Below are 11,773 nucleotides of genomic sequence, written 5' to 3'. Positions count from 1 at the left end.
CAGAGAAGAGGCCTGGCTCTTGCCTCTGGGAAGATCCTCAGAGTTTCTAATCCTCTTCTAGACACACCACCAGGACCAGTTCCAGTCTTTTGAGTATTTCCTCTTCAGAAATCTCCCAGATTGTCTTTCCCAATCACCACTTCCACCTCTGAGGGTCCTAAACTCCAGCTCTGCTCTTAGTCCACATGTTAGGCAGTGTGAACTTTTCCCCCTGGATTCCCACTTTCAGCTTTCCCATTGCAGAGCTGAGCAAAGTCAGGCAGACAAGCACTGGGGAGGGGGAATGTTTGGGAACCAATATAAATAAGAAGACCTGGACCTGACTCTCATTTAGGGCCATAGGAGCAATAGAATCCCTGAGGACTACTGATTGCACTCACTGGGAAAACATGCTTTCTAGGCAACAACTCCTTTACATTTCACAAGCCCAAGGGAAGGAATATTATCTCCATTTTATTGAGGAAACTAAGGTTTTGAAGCATTTGAATTTTACATAGTGAATGGTAGAACTGAGATTAAAATACAAGTCTAATTATATTAAAATACAAAAGCTATGGAATCTGTCCCTCACCCACTACTCACCAACTCACAGCTAAAATAATACATCACACACAAATATGTCACTAATTTATTAGAACTGACTGTTGGAAGAACCCAAAGCCCTATCATGGAGGAGGAACTGGGTAGCAGAAGAGTGGGTAATAGATAGAAGCAGGTTTAGGGATCTCTTTTGTGGAAGCTGAGGGGAGCCCAGCCTGGTCATCCAAGCTGGGAGCAGACAGAGGGTGGTATGGGGAAGACTGGACTCAGATGAGGAGCCAGAGTGGCAGTATCAGGGCCAGGCTGAGCAGGTGAAGACCCATTCCATGGGGCATGGCCTCGGCATTCATGGCTGCAGCATAGAACCTAGCCACCTCCTCATTAGGGTTGCCTTGGTCTGGGTCAAACCACATCTGGATGCAGCGGCCACTCCCTCGGCTATAGTTGCTGACCTTGTATGAGTGACTCCAGAGACCTTCACAAAGGGCAGCTGGTGTGGGAAAGTAGCTCTCAAATGTGCGGCAGACAGCCCCAACTGGGCACTTATTAACTCCTGCAGTCATAGACATGGTGAACACAGTCAGCCAGCTCTGGACCCAAATCTCATTTCTGTCATCCCAGAAATCCTTACCCAACCCCCGTTCCTCAACGTCCCCCTTTCCAAACCCTACCTCCATCTCCCCACCCACAGGCCCTCACCTGAGGTCCAGTCCCAGCCCTTGTGCCAGTTACTCTTGCAGGTGAAGGATGTGCGACAGTCCTCCCACCAGTTCTGACAGTCCTCTTTGCATAAAGGCACATTCAGGAACCTCTCTTTGCGCCAGCTCTGGTCCACCTGAGTGGGAAAGGAGGGCTCCTCTTAGCCAGGGATGATGATAGCCACAGACTTGAAGGAACTGAGCCAGAGGGCAGGAAGCCTACTGGAGTAGGGTAAGGGAGAAACCTGTACCTGCTGGATCCAGGGCCCCAGGTTGGGCGAGCACTCATATAGACAGTTGTCCTGGATGAAGTGTCTCTTGCAGGCAGGCTCCATCTTACCACAGTGATCCCAGTTAAAGTTGTACAGGTGGGAGGTGTCCTTGTGCAGCTCCTGGCTCGTTTTGACAGAACAGCAGGCATTCCTCCTCCAGGGAGTGCACTGGGTAGGGTAAACACTGGACTGAGTCCCTCTACCCCACACCCATCCTGCCACCTCCAGTCTCATCCCATTTGGTTCTTGTCCCCTGCCCCAGCAGGTTCTCCAGGAACACTCACTGCAAAGACCTCTCTGTCCTTGACCTTTAGGAACCCCCATCTCAATGGGAAAAGAATTACAATAGCATGATCAAGGTTCTGTGGAAACCCAGGGAACCTTGTCTTGGTGATAATAATTATCATTTATATAAAGTCTTTGTTTTTTAGTTGTCAGTAGGTCTATATTTTATTTATTTATATGTGGTGCTGAGAATTGAACCCGGTGCCTCACACATGCTAGGCCAGCACTTTACCACTGAGCTACAACCCCAGCCCTATGTAAAATCTTTACATTTGTTTTTTGATTTGTTTTTGTTGTTGTTGTTGTTTGTTTTGTTTTTTGGTACCAGGGATTGAACCCAGGGGGTGCTTTACCACTGAGCTACATTCCCAGCCCTTTTTTATTTTTTATTTTGAGACAGGGCATCTCTGAGTTGCTAAGTGCCTCACTAAGTTGTTGAGGCTGGCCTTAAATTTTCAGCATACAAAGTCATTGGGATTACAGGGATATGCCACTGCACCCAGCTCATTTGTTTATTTTTAAAATTAATATTGAGCACCCAGAGTGAGCCAGTCACAGTTGTATTGCTGGGAATACATCAGAAAACAATACAGACAGAAACATATGTTTATGGACCTTATATTTTAGTAGGGGAGACAGACAATAAGTAAGAAATGAAAAGAGAAAAAATGAGATAAAATCAGGATATGATAAATCATATGAGGAAAATTAGAGCAGGGAATGAGAATGTGGAATATGTGATGATTGCTAAAATTTTAAATAGCATGGTGGGGAAAAGCCTCATTGGAAGGTGACATTTTGAGCAAAGAGGCAAAGTCATGCAGTAATGTAGTTAAACTAAATTAATTCTTCTTGATAAGTATTAAGATCTGACTCCAAAGGCTAAGCCAGTGCCAGACACATAATAAGCTCATAAACATATTTGCTGAAAAAAGTGAAAGATCTATTATTATTTCCAAATCTAAACCTGACTTCATCTTACACATGGATACATCATATTTCCACAAGCTTCTAATATAGACTGGGTTTTCCAGGATTGAAAATGCCTTAAAATAGAAAGTAATCCCAACTGTTTTTTCATACTTGAGTAGCTCCAGTGCTCCTAATGACTTAGAAATTATGTCATTGATAGAAACCCTGTTTAGAGCATCTTATAGCATTTATGTAGCCAATGGAATACAAATATATCAATCTTCATATGTAGTTGCCCCATTCATAGAGATTTTGTAAATGAAAGCAAGCACATACTATTTCCTGATGTCTTCTAATGTACCAGAGAACAGATGTGAACAGAGTTAGAAAATGTTTTATTTTTACAGGTGGTTGTCAGCTTACAATGGTTTGACCTTGGATTTTTTTTTTAACTTTTAACTTAATAGTGTGAAAGTGATATGAATTCAGTAGAAAGTGTACTTTGAGGGTTGGGAATATAGTTCAGTGGTACAGTGCATGCCTAGCATTTGTGAGGCCCTGGGTTCTATCTTATTTACAGAAAGTAAATAAGAAAGGAAAGAAACTTGAATTTTTTAATTTCATAGGGTAGTGATATATAGTACAATGTGGGGGCAGTAAGCCACAGCTGCTAGTCATGTGATTGCAAGGGGCAATAGTCCATTCTCAGCAGTGTACTGGGTTGCTAAGCTGTGATGTTCAGTAGGTTAGGCATATTAACTTGTGATGGGCTTATTAGGACATAACCCCATGGTAACTCAAGTAGCACTTCTACTTTCTGCTTGCAATTCCTTTGTATTACAGATAGAGCATTATGTTGATATTTTTAAAATTGATTATAAATTCTATTTCCCATGTAAATTCTATTAGCCTGAGTTTTACTCCAGAAAAGAAGATCTAAAAATATTTGTCATAAAAAGTAGACATTGAGGGCTGGGGATGTGGCTCAAGCCATAGCGCGCTTGCCTGGCATGCGCGGGGCGCTGGGTTCGATTCTCAGCACCACATACAAATAAAATAAAGATGTTGTGTCCACCAAGAACTAAAAAATAAATATTTTTTAAAAATTCTCTCTCTCTCTCTTTAAAAAATAGTAGACATTGAGTCTAATATGGTTGCAAACTTCTGGCATAAATTTTTGTAAACTATGTGAATGTACAAGCACTATGCCCTGCACCCCTGTCACAAGGGGCCTTCCTTTATTCTACCTTTGCCACTCCATGGAGTTAGCATGTCGTGAGGTTAAGAAGAACCATGGGGCTGGGGATGTGGCTCAAGCGGTAGTGCGCTCGCCTGGCATGCGTGCAGACCGGGTTCGATCCTCAGCACCACATACCAACAAAGATGTTGTGTCCGCCGAGAACTAAAAAATAAATATTAAAAAAAAAAAAATTCTCTCTCTCTCTCTCTCTCCTCTCTCACTCTATCTTAAAAAAAAAAAAAAAAAAGAAGAAGAAGAAGAACCATGTTTCCCATGGTCTCCCACCCTCCAAATCCCTGTCCTACCTCTTCCCCATCACAAAGGCTGGTCATACCCAACTCCTGTGTGGACCCAAGTGCTTCTGTAGACCTTAATTTCCCTTATTCCTGTGATATGGAGAACATCACCTACCTGTGTCAAAGAACCACTGGGAATAGAAAATCATATACAGAAGTACATGATACCTAATAGGATTATTCAGACATTGCCTACATGGTACCTGTCCTGAGGAGGGCTCCCAAAAATTCACCTCCAAATTCACTCTCCTTACTCTACTTTATCTTCTCTTGCAACAATAACTTGGGCATGGGGGTATGACCTCTCAAGCTATTCCCCCACCACCCTGACTTCCTCCTCCCTGTTAGAACCAGCCCCTTCCCCAACGGAACCACATTCCAGACAGACCTGATTATGCAGCTCATCCTCAGGACCTGGCTTTGCCTTGTGGTGTTTGGCATCCATACAGACATTGAGCAGGTCAGTCCTGTCACGGGCACCGCATGTGGTGGCTATCCAGGCCAAAAGCAGAAGTGGTATCAATTTCCAGGTCATGTCTTTCTGTCCCTGCAGAGGGAGCTATGGTTAGGGAGACCAAGGCCTGTGGGGAAAGAGGTCCATCCAGAGTGCCCCCTCCAACCCCTGTCTCAGTCTCCCTGTCCTTGTAATACAATGAAAAATGAGGTCGGACGGTGTTCCTTCAGTGCTGAGTCCTGAGGCTGGAGCAGAGAAGGTTGGCAAGGGGGCTCCCTCACCGAAGGCTTAGAGGGCTCAGGAGGGGAGCTGGGGCTAGTGGGAGGGCACTCATTGGAAGAAATGCCTTGTGCCCTCACCTTCTCTCTAGATTTATATTTATGACAAGTAATTAAATAGTATGACAAGTAATTAAATAGTTCAAGTCCATTCCTTGAAAAGGGACAAGTACACACTCACCTAGTGTCAGCAAGTGCTCTGTGTTAGACTGTGAGTCAGCTGGTTTTCCATGCCAGTCTAGAAACACTGTTAGCTCTGAGGATGTGGCAACCCAGTCTGCCTGCTGAGCTCTCCAGACTGGCACGAGGATCAAGTGACTTAACTCACAGGGTGGTTTTTGGTTAAATAACACAAAAATGGAAATACTAGTGGTTACATAAAACATTGCTTCCTGAGGCTTCTCCTTCCCTATTCTCTGAAAGCCATTTCTGGCTCCACCTATTCTGACCCTGGCCTCAACTAACAGACCCCCTCCCAACATACACACACCTGTCAAAATACAAATGCAAAAACACTCAGACTGAAGGAACAACATACAAGTCCCTCATGTTGGAGCAGGCTTCCAAATAAGCACTTGGAGTCATGGAAGGCACCTGGCAAAAGTGACAGTACTCATCTCTGTTCATTCCTACCCTCAACCCACCCCCACCCACTACAGGTTGTTCCTCTGGGCTCTGTCACTGAAATACATAAGAACCAATAATGAAGACCCCTTCTTCTCCCTCATTATTTCCACAAGCAATTGATCATCAAACCCTGTCTCTCCAAATCCTTTCTAAAACTCACTTGCCATGACTGTTTGGGGCCAGGTCTTCCCTTCAATTTTATCCCCTTTCTGTAGCCTTTCCCACATAAACCAGTCAGATCTAATAATAAGTCCCTTTTCATTCACACAAACCTGCCAAGTACCCCCTTTGCTCTTTTTTTTTTTTTTTATGGTACCAGGGATTGAACTTAGGGGCAGTTGACCACTGAGCCACATCCCCAGCCCTATTTAGTATTTTATTTAGAGACAGGGTCTCACTGAGTTGCTTAGTGCCTCACTTTTGCTGAGGCTGGCTTTGAACTTGCAATGCTCCTGCCTCAGCCTCCTGAGCCATTGGGATTACAGTCATGCGCCACCATGCCCGGCCCCCCTTTGTTCTTTTCACCCTCCTCTCCTTGGAACACCTTACCTGAACCTCTTTTGCTGTTGGGAGTACACAAAGGTGTGTCTGAGTTAGCCTCTCCCTAAGCTGGCAACAGACCCAGGCCCTGGGCTGTCCCCAGCAACTCTCTGTCCACAGCACAGGGTAGAAGAGCTCTGGTGAGCACAGAGTGAGATATCCTCACTGGGCAGTTTTGTTCTTCCTTCTTTTTAAGACTCCACCCCTCTCCAGGGCTACAGAAGTCTGTCCATTTAGTCATTCCTATTTTAATTTATCTCTTCACTTGTTAATTTGCCCATTTCAAGATCCACACAGTCAATATTCACTAATTCTTAAACAATTGCTCACCTCTAAGGAAGATCTGAAGTTTTTAGGAGCCCCAAGTGGTTCTCAAGATAAAACTAGCTGCATGAAGATAAGGCTTGGTAAATAAGAACCCAGACTTTAAGGTCATGCCAATGGGACTCAGTGAGAGAACCATTGCTTGCATGGCCTTGAGGAAAGTCACTGGACCTTGCTGAGCTTTAATGTGTTCACCAGAACACTTGTAAGAATTATATATGGAAAAGCCTGACACACCACACTGAGTAGGATTAAATGATATATATCAGGTTAATTTGTGAGCATCCAGATAGACACAGGTAGAAGCTGAGGTACAAAAGTCAAGGGATTTACTCTGGGATGCAGAAAAATAAAAATTGTCTCAAATCTGATGAATGACAATATCTCATCATCTAGCATATTGAAAACGTAACAAATAATTTTTATAGCTTTTAAAAAGATGTGATAAGAATACATATTTCATAAAATTTATCATCTTCAGTCATTTCTAGCTGTACAGTTCAGTAATTTTAAATATATTCACACTATTGCACCAAACTTCAGAGTTTTTCATGGTAAAACTGAGTCTCTAAGTCCATTAAACAATTCCCAATTTCCCCTTTCCCTATCCTCTGACAACTAGCATTCTTCTTCACTATTTTCTAAGGAATTTGATTTCTCTGATATCTCAGATAAGTGGAATTACGTAGTATTTGTCTTATTGTGACTGACCAATTTCACTTAGCATAATGTCCTCAAGATTCATTCACGTTGTTCAATGTGTCAGAATTCCCTTCCCTTTTGAGGCCAAATAATGTTGTCTTGTATGTATACACCACACTTTGATTATCATATTCTTCTGTGAAGAGAATTTCTCCACATCCTCACCAACACTTTTTTTTTTGTTTGGTTTTGTTCATTTTTAAAATTTTCATAGTACTCATCATAATGAGTATGAGGTATTGTGGCATTGATTTGCATTTCCCTAATCAATAGTAATGTTGAGCATCTTTTCCTATCCTGGTTGCCACCTATATATCTTTGGAGAGATGTCTGTTCTCATTGCTTCCATGTGTTGACTGTTGTGAAGAATACTGCCATGAACATCTGTGTGGAAATATTTTGAGACTTCAGTTTCAATTATTTTGTATATATACCCAGAGTGGAACTGCTGAATTATATGGTAACTCTATATTTATTTCTGTGTTTTTGTGGTGCTGGTCAGAGTACCCAGGACCTTGCACATGCTAGCAAATGTCTACCACTGAGCTACATCCCCAGCCCTCTATATTTAACTTTTGAGAAACTGCCACGTTGATTTCCATAGTGGCTGCACTGTTTCGCATTATTTTTTTTTCCTTGTGTTTGTTCTGGGGGTTGAAACCCAAGCTTCACACATTATCACTATACCACTGAAATGCACCCCCAGCCCTTTCTTTTCTTTTTATTTTGAGAAAGGGTTTCACTAGCTTGCTGAAGCTGGCCTCTGACGGCAATCCTTCTGCCTCACCTCTCAAGTAGCTGGGGTGTCAGGCCTGCACCACCCTGAAGAGCAATTTTCACTGTTGAATGTGATGTTATAAGGGTTTTTCGTAGATGTCCTTTATCAGGTATGGGGAGGAGGAATTTCTCTTCTATTCCCAATTTGTTTGGTATTTTATTTGTTTAATCTTGAAAGAACCAACTTTTGGGCTGGGGATGTGGCTCAAGCGGTAGCGCGCTCGCCTGGCATGCGTGCGGCTGGGGTTCGATCCTCAGCACCACATACCAACAAAGATGTTGTGTCCGCCGAGAACTTATAAATAAATATTAAAAATTCTCTCTCTCTCTCTCTCTCTCTCTCTCTCTCTCTCTCTCTCTCTCTCTTAAAAAAAAAAAAGAAAGAAAGAACCAACTTTTGATTTCATTGTTTGTCATTGTTTTTCTTGCTGTAATCATTATTTCTGCTAACTTTTAGGTGTATTTTGCTCTTCTTTCTAGTTTTTGTTGTTGTTGTTGTTGTTGTTAAGGTAGTAATTGAAGAAGTTTCTTCTTTCTTTCTTTCTCTTTCCTTCTTTCTCTCTTTTCCTCCTCCCTCCGTCCCTTCCTTCCTCCTCCCTCCTTCCTTCTTTCCTTCCTCCCTCCCTCCCTCCCTCCCTCTCTCTCTCTCTCTCTCTCTCTCTCTCTCTCTCTCTCTCTCTCTCTCTCTTTCTTTCTTTCTCTCTTCTTAACCAGGCATTGAGTTCAGGGGGCCTTAACCATTTACCTTATGATTTATTCTTTAATTCATTGGATATTTAGGAGTGTATTTAATTTCCATGTATTTGTAAATTTCCTCCTTTAAAAATTTTTTTAAATTTTAGATGGACACAATATCTTTATTTTATTTGTTTATTTGTATGTAGTGCCAGGGATCGAAACCAGTGCCTTAGGCATAGTAGACAAGCGCTCTACCACTGAGCCACAAATCCAGTCCAATTTCCTCCTTTTATTGATATCTAATTTCATTAACTGTGGTTGAAGAACATACATAGTATTATTTCAATTATTACAAATACATTAATGCAATTTATGGCTTGATATATGGTGTTCCATATGCCTTGAGAAAAATGTATGTTTTGCAGTTGTTTATTGAAGTGCTCTGAGATGTCTGATAATAGTTGGTATACACTGTTGTTCAAGTCCTTTATTTCCCTATTGATTTTCTGCCTAGTTATTCTATATACTCCTGGTATAGTAGGATATTGGAATCTCCAACTGATATTGTTAATTGTGTATTTCTTCAATTTGATCAGTTTTTAGGGACTCTGTTGTTAGGTGCATTTGTGCTTATAATTGTTATATCATGCTAATAATTTGACTCTTTTGTCTTTTACGAAATATCTTTCTTTACCTCTTAACAATTTTGGTCTTAAATTCTATCAATCTAATATTGGTATAACCACTCCATATCTCATTTGTTTATTATTCATATGATCTTTCTCCATCCTTTTAATTTCAACCTTTGTGTGTCTGTGAATGTAAAGTATGGTTCATTATAGATAATATGTAGTTGGATAATTTTTTTAATCTTTCAATCCCTGCATTGTTATTGGAATATTTAATGCAATTTTATTTAATGTAATTATTAATGAATATATATATATATATATATATGAATTACATCTGGAATTTTATTTGTTTTATGTAAATCTTTCATGTTTTCTATTGCTATCTTTCTCTCTTACTGTCATCATCATCTCCTCCTCCTCCTCCTCCTCCTCCTCCTCTCAGTATGGGGATAAGACCCAAGGGTTTTACTACTGCCTACCATCCTTTCATTCCAGCCTGAAGGATAGCTGTTTTGTTTTGGTTTGTTTCTCACGGGGTCAGTCTGCTGGTGACAAATTCAGTTTTGTTTTGTTTTGTCTTTTTAACGAGTGAATGACTTAACTTCTTCATTTATGAAGGATGGTTTTACTGACTATAAAATTCCTGGCTAATAGTCTTTTTCTTGTAGCATTTTGAATATGTCCACCTGCTGCCTTTGGGCCTTCATAGTTTCTGATGCAACTATTGATCTCATTGACAATCCCTTATGAACAATGAGTCATTTTTCTATAGTTGCTTTTCAAGATTTGTTCTTTATCTCTCAGTACTTTGATGTGTTTAGGAATGGATTTCTTATCTTACTTGGAGTTCATTGACTTTTTTGGTGTGAAGATTAATGAGTTTTATAAAGTTGGCAGGTTTTAGCCATTTTTATTTAAGCCTTTGGTTCTCTCCATCTCTTATGGTACTCACGATCATGTGTATTATGGTGTACTTGATTGTATTCCCTTAGGTCTCTCAGATTTTCTTCATTCTTTTTATTTAGTCTTTATTTTATTTATCTATTTTGGTACTGGGGATTGAACCCACAGAAACTTTATCACGGAGCTACTCCCCAGTCTGTTATTTGTTTATTTTAATTTTGAGACAGAGTCTCACTAAGTTGCTTAGGATCTTGTTAAGTTGCTGAGGCTGGCCTCAAACTTGCAGTTCTTCTGTCTCAGCCTCCAAGTTGCTATGATTACAGGCATGTGCCACTGTACCCAGTATCTCTTTTTATTCTTTAGAATAGATTCTTTCTTTCTTACTTTTCCTTTCCTTTCCTTTCCTTTCCTTTTCTTTTCCTTCCTTCCTTCCTTTCTTTCTGACTAGATATTGAACCCAGGGGTGCTTTACCACTAAGCTACATCCTCAGTTCTTTTTATTTTTATTTTGAGATGACCTCTTGCCAGATTTCTGAGGTTAGCCTTGAACTCGTGATCCTCCCCCCTCAGCTTCTCAGGTTGCTGGGATTACAGGCATATGCCCCTACAGGGGGCTTCAAGAATAAATAGTTTCTATTTTCTGTCAAGTTATCAGGTTCTTCAAGTCTGCTACAGAGCCCTTCTAGTTTATTATTGTTATTGTTATTAATTTTGCAGTGCTGGAGATAGGACCCTCCCTCATGCTAGGCAAGTACTCATTGGACTATATCCCAGTTCCCCTAGTTAATTTTTTTTCCATTTTTAAAATTGGTGCATTATAGTTTTACACAGTGGGATTTGTTGTTATGTATTTGAACATGCACACGATATAACAATTTAATTTGGCTAATATCATTCCCCAGTATCATTTCTCCTTTTTATTCTCTCCTCCCTTCTTCTGATCCCTTTTATTTTTTTTTAATATTTATTTTTTAGCTTTAGGTGGACACAATATCTTTATTTTATTTTTATGTGGTGCTGAGGATCAGACCCAGTGCTTCACGCATACCAGGCAAGCGCGCTACTACTTAAGCCATATTCCCAACCCCTTCTTTGATTTTCATGAGGCCCTTCTCCTTTCTGCTCTCTAGCTTCCACGTATGAGAGAAATATATGATCTTTGACCTTCAGCTTTGTCTTATTTCACTTAATGGAATGTTCTCAAGTTCTATCTATTTTCCTGCAAATGACATAATTTCATGTTTCTTTCTGGCTGATTAAAACTCCATTGTGCATATATGCCACATTTTCTTTATTCAATCATCCACTGATGGACACCTAGATTGGTTCCATAGTTTGGTTATTGTGGATTCTGCTGCTGTAATCATGAGTACACTTGTATCACTATAGTATGTTGATTTTAATTCTTCAGGATAAATACTGAGCCATGGTATAACTGAGTCATGTGGAGGTTTTATTCCTAGTCTTCTAAGGAAACTCTATACTGATTTCCACAGTGGTTTTACTAATTTAAACCAACAGTGTAAAACTGCTCCTTTTTCTCTACATTCTCTCCAGTGTAGCATCTTATTTGTTTGTTTGGTTGGTTTTGTTTTTGGTAGCAGGAATTGAACCC

At 40.6% G+C, this 11,773-nt stretch overlaps 1 protein-coding gene across 2 annotated transcripts; it reads right to left on the bottom strand.

The window, feature by feature from the left end:
- Positions 1–516: 516 nt before the first annotated feature.
- On the bottom strand, positions 517–6,274 carry Folr2 (folate receptor beta). 2 transcript variants are annotated; one of them, XM_026400988.1, is made up of 5 exons: positions 6,152–6,274; positions 4,632–4,790; positions 1,490–1,678; positions 1,240–1,375; positions 517–1,093 (listed from the first exon to the last, which is right to left on the bottom strand). In XM_026400988.1, exons 2-5 carry the CDS (start codon positions 4,776–4,778, stop codon positions 807–809), a joined length of 759 nt encoding a protein of 252 aa, XP_026256773.1. In that variant the 5' UTR covers positions 4,779–4,790; positions 6,152–6,274; the 3' UTR covers positions 517–806. The 2 variants fall into 2 exon arrangements, with proteins under 2 accessions (XP_026256773.1, XP_026256774.1); XM_026400989.1 differs by lacking the exon at positions 6,152–6,274 and adding an exon at positions 5,157–5,243.
- Positions 6,275–11,773: the final 5,499 nt, after the last annotated feature.

This window comes from Urocitellus parryii, chromosome 4 (genome assembly GCF_045843805.1).
Source record: "Urocitellus parryii isolate mUroPar1 chromosome 4, mUroPar1.hap1, whole genome shotgun sequence".
Lineage (NCBI taxonomy): Eukaryota > Metazoa > Chordata > Mammalia > Rodentia > Sciuridae > Urocitellus > Urocitellus parryii.
This window is presented reverse-complemented; position numbering and strand designations above follow the sequence as displayed.